Source organism: Camelina sativa, chromosome 3 (genome assembly GCF_000633955.1).
Source record: "Camelina sativa cultivar DH55 chromosome 3, Cs, whole genome shotgun sequence".
In the NCBI taxonomy this organism is placed as follows: domain Eukaryota; kingdom Viridiplantae; phylum Streptophyta; class Magnoliopsida; order Brassicales; family Brassicaceae; genus Camelina; species Camelina sativa.
The window spans coordinates 6,616,406-6,626,780 of NC_025687.1; the positions used below are offsets into that span (position 1 = coordinate 6,616,406).

At 35.6% G+C, this 10,375-nt stretch overlaps 2 protein-coding genes across 3 annotated transcripts; both read left to right on the forward strand.

The window, feature by feature from the left end:
• Positions 204-2,744, forward strand: LOC104773340 (mitochondrial substrate carrier family protein P-like). Its single transcript, XM_010497927.2, has 7 exons — positions 204-1,031; positions 1,201-1,286; positions 1,374-1,581; positions 1,681-1,804; positions 1,979-2,163; positions 2,255-2,389; positions 2,475-2,744. Exons 1-7 carry the CDS (start codon positions 876-878, stop codon positions 2,565-2,567), a joined length of 987 nt encoding a protein of 328 aa, XP_010496229.1. The 5' UTR covers positions 204-875; the 3' UTR covers positions 2,568-2,744.
• Positions 3,517-7,455, forward strand: LOC109124448 (plant UBX domain-containing protein 7-like). 2 transcript variants are annotated; one of them, XM_010497939.1, is made up of 10 exons: positions 3,517-3,616; positions 3,733-3,881; positions 4,364-4,488; positions 4,617-4,724; positions 5,532-5,748; positions 5,829-5,906; positions 6,275-6,343; positions 6,449-6,698; positions 6,778-7,052; positions 7,140-7,455. In XM_010497939.1, the coding sequence occupies exons 2-10, from the start codon at positions 3,780-3,782 to the stop codon at positions 7,305-7,307; spliced, it is 1,392 nt and encodes a 463-aa protein (XP_010496241.1). In that variant the 5' UTR covers positions 3,517-3,616; positions 3,733-3,779; the 3' UTR covers positions 7,308-7,455. The 2 variants fall into 2 exon arrangements, with proteins under 2 accessions (XP_010496241.1, XP_010496249.1); XM_010497947.2 differs by having other exon boundaries at positions 3,524-3,620.

Genomic DNA, 10,375 nt, shown 5'->3' on the forward strand with positions numbered 1-10,375 from the left:
TACCTTAATTCTATTGGACAGGTGACTTGTACTACTATAAAGGATTTCGATTCGATCCGAGTAACAATTAAAAGTTCAACGTGATTTTTTTGGGTAACTACTAAACCAATGAATCTGTAGGTCCACCATAATTTAGGTGCACCGTGCCACATGGAATATAAACCTAAAAAGGTATCGCTCTGTTTCTTCGAGCATATGAAAATGCGCGACCAATGAGTAAACAGAGCAAAAAAGACTCGAATTTTGAATCAAAAGCCAACTCGTCTTCCTTATTTCTTCTCTGAGATTTTTACGGCGAGCCTCTAGTCGCACTTTCCTCGTCAGCTCCACAAAAAAATTTCCTGACTTTTCTCCGATAACTTATATTCTTCGCCCCAGAATTTTTCAGTTTCTGTTTTCGTGAATATAGCTGTAGGGTTACGTTTGTCTCTCCTCGACGAATTTTCCCATTGATTGATTCGTTTTGCGATCTGAAGAGGTATTGATTTAGATCAATCTCAAAAGGGTATTTGTTCGTTTGCTCAGTCGATCGAATTTGTTCGTGAGGTTGGTTCGGCTGTGGAATTGTATCTGGATCTGTCAGATTAGAAAGACTAGTTTTTTTGGGATTTGATCTTCAGGTGTGGTGTGGTGTGGGGTTGGATGATCATTCTAAGAGTGTTTCGTTGAGGCTGTTAATGAATATTGCTTTAAGAGAGGAGGAGAATCTGCTTTTTAGCTTCTCGTACTCTTTCTTGGGATTTCTCAGTTTCTCAGGTTTAACTTTCAATAAGAGATCTGCGGCGGTCGTAAACCCTAGATTTAGATGGGATAAGGCGTTTTTTTCAGATTAAAGGAGAGAACATTCCGAATTTGACTTAAGTTGTTGAATTGAGATGGGTTCTTCACAAGGCTCCACACTCTCGGCTGATGTGATGAGCCTTGTGGATACATTGCCTGTGCTTGCTAAAACCCTTATCGCTGGAGGAGCTGCTGGGGCCATTGCTAAGACTGCCGTTGCACCTTTGGAAAGGATCAAAATTCTTTTGCAGGTGATGATTCTCCCTCGTCTTGATCTTCTTATGTTTTCAATGGCTATGGTTTATATCTAAATTGTATTCAGATTTTATCTGTTTTTCTGAAAATTGGGGTATTGGTTTTATGGTTGCTGTTTATTTGGTTTACTAACTATTGATTGTATAACTGTGCTTTCAACACTAGACCAGAACAAACGATTTTAGGACCCTTGGCGTGTCCCAGTCGCTAAAGAAGGTGTTACAGTTTGATGGTCCTCTCGGATTTTACAAGTAAGTACCTAGTAGCTTTGACTCTTAATATTGTAAGCTTGGCTCAGTCACTTTACTAAATCCTTGTGATGTGCATAACTATTGCAGAGGAAACGGGGCGAGTGTTATTCGGATTATTCCTTATGCCGCCCTTCATTACATGACGTATGAAGTTTATCGTGACTGGATTTTGCAAAATAATCTTCCTTTAGGTTCTGGTCCAATTGTTGATCTTGTGGCCGGTTCAGCTGCAGGCGGAACAGCAGTTTTGTGCACATATCCCCTTGATTTAGCTCGCACTAAGCTAGCTTACCAGGTTTGTGATTTTGAATATCATTCTTTTACTGTTGCTTAACGGAAAATGAAGAAATATCGTTTTGTTTCTTCTCTTATGCCGTTGTTATTCCATTTTTAGGTGTCTGACACAAGACAAGTTGGTGCAAATGGATTTTACCGTCAACCTACATATTCAGGCATAAAAGAGGTGCTTGCAATGGCTTATAAAGAAGGGGGACCACGTGGGCTCTATCGAGGCATAGGTAAAGCACATAAATTTTGCTTGCATTAATGATTTTTCAAGCTATAAACGGTTGACATCAAACAAGTACCAACTCTATAAACTGACTCTTAAACCCCATTTGTGTGTGTGCACTGTTCCTAATTTGGATTTGTAAATGATGAACAAAGATTGGGGATTTCCTGTGTTTTTGCAGGGCCAACACTGATTGGCATCCTTCCTTACGCGGGCCTTAAGTTCTATATATATGAGGAATTGAAAAGACATGTTCCTGAAGAGCATCAAAACTCTGTAAGTATGCATCTACCTTGTGGAGCGTTAGCTGGTTTATTTGGCCAGACCATCACTTACCCATTGGATGTTGTTAGGAGACAAATGCAGGTATAAAAAACTAACAAACCAGAGACAAGATTCAAACTTTGCAACATTTCAGAACTCATAAACCTACATTTCGTGTTTTGTGTGACAACAGGTAGAGAATCTACAGCCTATGACGAGTGAAGGCAACAACAAGCGTTACAAGAACACATTTGATGGGCTCAACACGATTGTTCGAACTCAGGGTTGGAGACAGTTGTTTGCTGGTTTAAGCATCAACTACATTAAGGTAAATCCTAGATCATCTGAGTCTGGATTTCATTATTTTCTTCTCCCAAAATTTTATGATTCATTGATTTGTCTTCGTTTGCTAGATTGTTCCATCGGTTGCAATTGGATTCACTGTCTATGAGTCAATGAAGTCATGGATGCGGATTCCACCGCGAGAAAGATCAAAACCAGCATGAAGAGGGTCTTTGCTCATTCACTCACTCTGAAAGAGAGACAGACACAGAAGACAGAAGAACACAAAATTGTTAGACAGATTTTTTACTTATAATTTTTGTAACTTCCTCTGGCACATAAAAATCCTTGATAGTGATTTATCCTTTGAGAAGTTAATCAAAAAAAAAAAAGTTGATTGACGTGTGTCTGTTGTTGTACAGCAAGAATTTGAAAAATGTCAACTACTAACAATTAAGAAAAAATGCTTCTTATTAAGTAATCGAACTTAGATAATAATTAGTTGTGTTTAATAGTAATAGTCTGGGACAATAATATCTTGAAATGAACTCAATGATGATGGATGGACCAATTAATTTCACATGCGTATTTGTTTTTCGAAGGAAAATGTCATAATCAACCCCACTTTTTTTTTTTTTGGACAAACCCCACTTCTTTGCACGAATTTACTCGAATACAACTTACGCCTCGACATTTTAAGTGATTTGTGTGAAATTTACAAATTGTATGTTATTCAATCATGAATTTTAAAAAGTCTATTAAAATCCTTTGTTATTGAACTGATGATTTAAAAATCTAATTTAAAATCTATTAAAATCCCTTGTTATTGAACTGATGATTTAAAAATCTATTGTTATTCAAAACAGTTTTGTGGATTAGGATTTTAATAATTTTTAAGACTATGGAGGATTTGTTTAGTTAAAAATACAAAAATCCAAATCTCATGGTTTTAGGTAGAATTTGAAAGAATTTTACAGAAAATCATATGAACTTCCCTAAAATCTATCAAAATTCCCTAAAATCTATCAAAATTCTAAATTTCTTAAATCCCATCAAATTCTACAAAATCATGGTTTGAATAGACCCTCCTTAGGGTTATAATCGTCATCTCCGGGGTATAGTAGTCTTTTTGAATCCGGTGAAGAGCTCTACTAATATTTTTGGCAGTAAGATGAAAAAAAAGAAAACTTTCATTTTGTATGGGTAACTTCCTTCTTCTCTTCCTCCCGCAGGATTCGACTCTTCAGTTCCTAATTTAATTCTCATCTTCTGGGCAAGTCTGATTTGTTGCTATAATTTCTGGGCTCTTTTCCTTTTTTCTTTTTTTTTTTTTCACAGATCATTAGATTAATTTCTGTTTCTTTTTTTTTTTTTGTGTCTCTCTCTCAGGAATTCGAGTTTTTTTCTCTGAGGGTTTGTGTGGTCTTAGCAGAGCAATGGAGGGGATGTTGTCTTCCGGTGACCAGCAGAGATTGGTCTCTTCTTTCCTTGAAATCGCTGTCGGACAGACCGCTGAAACTGCTCGGCAGTTCTTACAGGTTTGTGCTTGGAAACTGGTAGATTTGTTTGTTCTATGAGGGTGGGTGCTTTGGTCAACTGATGGGTTAGTGTGAGTGAGCTTAACCTTGATTTGTTTTCTGATTTATGGGTATGAAGTGTATATGCTTTATGAACAATTTTGGATGTCGAGTTGAAACCCTAGATTGGGTCTCTCATTTTTTTTTCAGCTTATGGGTAAAATCTGATGAACACTTTTGAGTATTCGAGTTTAAAACCCCTAGATTGAGAGCTTTTTTTGGTAACTATTAGTTGATCTGGATTGAGATTAGTCTGAGATCTCTGTGATTTGGTTCCTGTGGGGTTACGATCTGCATTTTGATCGAGGGTTTATGTGATGACTGATGAGATTAGTTTGGTGTTTTATAATTTGTTTGTGATTAGCCACTCTTGTGTTGATACTTTGTTATGCTCTCTTCGCTTGTGTAAAATTACTGACATAGTAGACTTCTGCTATCAACAGGCGACAAGCTGGAAACTTGACGAAGCTATTCAGCTTTTTTACATTGGAAACGAAGGTGGTATGCTTCCATCTGGTACACACACTCTGCCTGAGTCCAATGATCCCATGGCTTCACAATCTTGGGGGTATGATTAGTGATAATGTTATAGACTCTTGATACTTTCTTTGATTTATTCTAATCCCCCTGCTCTCGAGGTTCTATTATCCATCTTTAGTTTGTTTGACCTGATGGTGTGCTGTTGTATTTTAATAGGGCCACTACAGACACAGGAAATCAAAGGGTGCAGAATGATGTAGATGAAGTCCGTGCTCCTTTGCCTGTTGTGAGAGAGACTCTTTATGGTGAAACAGTTTATTATGGGTTAGTCTCTTGTTCGCTCGCTTCTTTGTTTTCTCTTATATCCGGATGTGTGTCTAGGTTGAATATTTTTCCTCAATTTTGGAGCTGCCATCTTTAGTTTCTTGACTCTCAGGGGTTGGTTGATTGATTTCTCTGCTGGTCTTCTTCCTAGTGTAGTTTTTAAATTTACCATTGTTTCAATTAGCACTATTATAATCTAGGTTTTAGTTGATGCTGTTAACTCAAACCAGACCTGGTTGAATATCTAGTTGGGTCTGTTAAGTTGTTAGCAGAGTCAGGTTCTGGCTCTGTTGTTAGCAGAGTCATTACAATTACTTCTGCAGTTATATCACTCCAAGTTTCTAGTTTGGCAGCCAGCTGAACTCCCAGCATAGAGTTTAGTCTTTTATCCTCAAGTTGCTTCTTATGATCTTATAGTTTAGGTTGCTCTAGTTGACTATGTGTCAGACTGTCAACCTCATGTTGGTTCTGCTCCTTCCCTTGCCTCTACTAATTCAATAGACAATGCAGAAATACATGTAAAAGTTCTACGTTCCAGGGGTCTGAGATTAGCATTTGCAAAGAAACTTATCCAGGGAAGCTATGAATAAGTACACAAAACTATTTAAAACAGTAGGAGTATAGTCATGCGCCTCTAAAAGTTTTGTTTTCAACTTTCATAAGCCCATTAAAGTCAGCATCTCCGACATGTTTAATCATGCCCCATTCTATGTAGATATCGGTTTATTGTTTTTATGCTGATGATAAACTCATCTTAAATGTACATACGGGATGTAGCTCTCATAATTGACTTGTATTTGTGATTAGGGCTATGAGGGCGGGAAACTCTCAGCCTGAACCAACTTCTTTGATTGCTTTCCGTAACTTCAGTGAAGAGCCAAAAAGCCCGGGAATTTGGGAACCAGATGAGGGTGCTTCCTCTGCCTCAGCCTCTGCATCAGAGTCAGCATCCGCTCCTCGGGACAGCTTGGCATCGTTGTACCGTCCTCCTTTTCATCTGATGTTCCAGGGCTCCTTTGAACTGGTATTCTACTCAGTTAATTGTTTTGCTGATTGCTTGTCTGCTTTTTTATTCTAAACCTCGCTCTATGGTTTTTTGTTCAGGCAAAAGCTACTTCGTCTTCTCAGGATAAATGGCTTCTCGTCAACCTCCAATCTACCACGGAATTCAGCTCTCATATGGTTACTCTCTAATATTATTTTTTTCTTCTGGATTTCGTTCTTGCTCAATTTTTGACGATAGTCACATCTAGGGTGCCTAATCTATTGTTTTAGTTAGGTTTTAGTTCATATTTTTTCCATTTTTCAGATTTGTTTGTTTTCATTTCAGTTTGGGTTGAGATTTTGTTTCTTAGAGAATATACTTCAATTTGAAAGATTTCTTTAGAAACAGGCTTCCTTCTCGTTCGTTTTGGTTTTGGTTTGCTTGGATAGTAAACTGGATTGGTTTATCTTCTCTTCCGCATGGTTTTTATTTGTTTCAGTTTCGATCGGTTAAATGGTATTGTACACCCACTCACATCCCAGCTAATTGTGTTTCTTTCTCATAGCTAAATCGAGATACTTGGGCGAATGAAGCTGTTTCTCAGACTATCAAAGCCAACTTCATCTTCTGGCAGGTTTAATATAGAACTTCCCCCTTAAACTTTCGTTTGCTTTCCTAAATTCTCTTTAGTAAAGAGTCTGTACAGAATTGGTTTTAATCCCTCCTTTTTTGGTTCTAGGTCTATGATGATACCACGGAAGGAAGGAAGGTTTGCACATACTATAAGCTTGAATCTATTCCCGTGGTGCTTGTAATTGATCCAACCACTGGTCAAAGGATGAGAATGTGGAGTGGAATGGTCGAACCCGAGAATTTGCTAGAGGATTTAGTGCCGTTCATGGATGGTGGTCCTCGTGAACACTTTGCTTCTCTCTCAAAGAAGCGGCCAAGAGGCAGCTTCTCATTGACTCCTCATTCCAAACCCAAAGGTTAGTTTCAAAACTTTTCCACAACTTCATTGTCTAGTCTGTTGGGCAAAAAAAGATTGACCTTGACCTATTCCTGTAGAGGATGTTGCAAAAGATGAAGAAGAAGAGGAACTGCGACGAGCATTAGCTGCTTCCTTGGAAGATAATAACATGAAAGACTCATCAGATGATCAATCGACAATAACGCCTGAAGAAGTAGCGGTTGAAGCAGTTACATCTGCGGTATTGCCAACATTCCCACCACTACCGGAAGAACCAAAGGGAGGCGATCGCAACGCACAATGCAGAGTTGGGATCCGTTTACCCAACGGACAAAGACGCCAGAGAAATTTCCTCAAAACAGACACAATTCAGGTCTGCAAATCCTAAGAAACAACATTGATCATTGTTCTGTATTTTTGTCTGAGTTTTTTTCTGATCTTATTGTTGTTTCCATTGTAGCTTCTCTGGTCTTTCTGCTATTCTCAGCTTGAGGAATCAGAGAGGAAGAAGCCATTGAAGCTAACACAAGCGATTCCAGGTGAATCAAAGACATTGGAGTATGAATCTAACTTAACCTTGGAGCAGTCTGGTGTTGCCAATTCCATGATCTCTGCTACATGGGAATGAAAAATCATATCTATAAAAACTATCTATTATGCTGTTTCGTAATGTTTATCAGATTAGTTTATTTTGAACTCGAGTTTGAATAGAAAAAAAAAACACATTATGATATTTAATTTGCAATGAATGGAAAAATCATCTATTATGGATACTATAGGCTTCTTTAATGTCATTACTTAAGCTTTCTACTTCCTACTGATTGAATTGGACTAATCAATGGTTTAAAGACTAAAACAAAAGCGATTCCAGGTGAATCAAAGACATTGGAGTATGAATCTAACTTAACCTTGGAGCAATCTAGTGTTGCCAATTCCATTATCTCTCTCGGCTACATGGGACTGGAAAGTCGTATATATAGAACTATCTATTATGCTGTAATTCCTAATGTTTAACAGATTTGTTATTTTGAACTCGAGTTTGAAAAGAAAACAAACACATTATGATATTTAATTTGCAATGAATGGAAAAATAATCTATTATGGATACTATAGGCCTTTTAATGTCATTACATGTTCATAATAGTTGAATTTCGACATTATTAAACTCATTACTCAATAAGCTTTCTACTTCCTACTGATTAAATTTGGACTAATTAATGGTTTAAAGACTAAACACAAGCGATTCCAGGTGAATCAAAGACATTGGAGTATGAATCTAACTTAACCTTGGCTACATGGGATTGAAAACTCGTGTCTATGAAACTTATCTATTATGCTCTTTCTTAAGGTTAATCAGATTGCTTATTTTAGACTCGAGTTATAAAAGAAAAACATTATGATATGTATTTGCAGTGAATGGGAAAGTCATCTCTATTATGGATACTATATGCTTTAAGAAAAAAAAAATTATACATGTGCATATTAGTTATATTTTGACATAACTAAAACTCTAAGCTTTTTTTACTCTCTACTGATTCACATAATTGGACTAATTAATGGTTTGTAGACTAAAACGGTCACTAAGAGCTATGATAGATTTAATAATCTCTACCAATTAAATGAAATTAATGATTTAAGACTAAAACTGTCACTATGCTTATATTTAGACAATAACCAACAAAGAAGCTGAGTTGTAAAGCTGGTCACAGTAAGAGCCCCACGCGCACTAGTAGCGAATGAACTCCACGATTCACACGGCGGAGGTAAGGCGCGCGTGCGGATAGATATTCACTGAAACCAAAATGTCCGTTTCACGTTTTGCACCACATTACTGACAAGTGGCAATCATAAGTAATTAACTGTGAAACCCAAATTTAGAATAAATACAACAATGCAATGTATAGTTAGTAAAAAATCTAAAACATTTATTGTAATAAGTATGATATGAGCTGTAATTTACCTTCTTTTTTCTTAATTAGTACTGAGACAAAATACATTGGTTTTGGGTCAATACATAATAATAAGTACCATACATATGACTTAAGACTTTTAAATAAATGGTAAATGTTGCAAATTTGGATTTCTATTACATTCTACTTTCTGAAAGAACTTTTATTTTAATATATTAGAATATTATTAGCTGTTCACTAATTAATTAAAAATTTAAAATAGTCAAATCTGTTTGCAATTGAATTAAAACACACAGCTTACTGGAGGACACATGTACAACTATAATTAACTGTTTTGACTGAAATGATTTGTATTTCTCTCTTTTAAAAAGTTAATTAATTATTTTATATTTTTGAAAAATTTAGTGTTTATCACTATTTTTAGTAAAGAATCTTTTATGAATGGTAACGCCAAAATATACTTTTTGTGTTTACAAAATGTCAAAATATGCTAATTATGACTTTTGTCGTTATAGTCATTTTTTTAAAAATAAAACACAAATAAAAGGGAATAACAATTTATTAATACACTTATTTTTTTATCAAAAATTTTGTTTAAAATTTTTAGTTAAAAACATAAAACATTATTTTTAAACAAAAATTTGACTGTTGAGATGATACTTAAAAAATAGAAATAAAATAATATAAGTTCAAATTAAATCCCTACTTTTTTTTTATCACAGTTGAAAGGATACAAGGTTTGATTAAGTTTTAAAGAGTAATATTTAGTATAGTCTCATGGTTAAGTAGGTACTAAAAACTATCAGTCGAGGTAAAAAGAAAAAAAACTAGCTAGAAGAAACATAGTGAAGGCTTTGGTTGTTTAGATACAAAAATCATGAGTTAAATGGAGAGAAAGAGAGAGGTTTTGTCATGAAGCCATCAGAAAGACACGAGAAAGACTCTGAGGTGGCCTCCTGACCACACCCGCATGTGCCCACATTTCACCGTTTTACAATGACGCCCAAACCGTAACCTTTCCTCAGCGCATTTGTTTTAAAATATATCAAAATCTACACTATTTTCATGTGTGTTTTTTTTTTTAAATTGACTTTATTCAGCAACGGTAAAAAAAACACACACATAAAATAATAATTATAATAATATTTAAAAAAGTTGATTTAAAATATATATATATATATATATATATATATTAAAAATAAAAAATAAAATAATAGTTGAAATTTTTATAATTTTAAATAAAATATAAATATATTAAAGTTGTAGTTTTAAAAGGTTAAAAAATGCATGGGTTCTCAAAGATGNCCGCCGCTCAGTCCTTCCTCATCTCAGGTGCTCGTACTGGTGCTGGTCTCGGTGTTGGTGTTGGTGCTGGTGCTCGTGTCGGAGCAAACAACTTCAACCGTGATCACGAGCCGTCGATGACTCAACAACCCAACTCCTCCGTTGCTCCACCACCCAAGAGGCGCAGAAACCAACCCGGAAACCCAAGCAAGTACCTCGTACTTAATACTTTTTTTTTGGGTGAAGAATTTTCATTTCCAACGGAAAGAAAAACATCTCAACCCTATACCAATTCATGTATTCTCTATTATCATTTTTGATAATAGAGAATTTTGATTGGATCTTTTGATTAGATTATAATTTAAGTTCTTGTGGTGGATGCATCATTTTTTTTCTTACAAGAGGATAAGTATTATTTGATGTGTGGTTGTATATAATTGTTTCTTAACCGATGATATTAATTTGGTTCGACTGATTAATTTTTTTGTTTTTTTTTCCTTTT

What these genes read in the sequence shown, in the direction of transcription:
- LOC109124448 (XM_010497939.1), top strand. Translation starts at nt 3,780, where the DNA reads ATGGAGGGGATGTTGTCTTCCGGTGACCAGCAGAGATTGGTCTCTTCT. An exon ending in TCCAGGGCTCCTTTGAACTG is followed by an intron (nt 5,749 to 5,828) that starts GTATTCTACTCA and finishes TTTTTTGTTCAG; the next exon opens with GCAAAAGCTACTTCGTCTTC. An exon ending in CGGAATTCAGCTCTCATATG is followed by an intron (nt 5,907 to 6,274) that starts GTTACTCTCTAA and finishes TCTTTCTCATAG; the next exon opens with CTAAATCGAGATACTTGGGC.
- LOC104773340 (XM_010497927.2), top strand. Translation starts at nt 876, where the DNA reads ATGGGTTCTTCACAAGGCTCCACACTCTCGGCTGATGTGATGAGCCTT. An exon ending in GGTCCTCTCGGATTTTACAA is followed by an intron (nt 1,287 to 1,373) that starts GTAAGTACCTAG and finishes TAACTATTGCAG; the next exon opens with AGGAAACGGGGCGAGTGTTA. An exon ending in TAAGCATCAACTACATTAAG is followed by an intron (nt 2,390 to 2,474) that starts GTAAATCCTAGA and finishes TTCGTTTGCTAG; the next exon opens with ATTGTTCCATCGGTTGCAAT.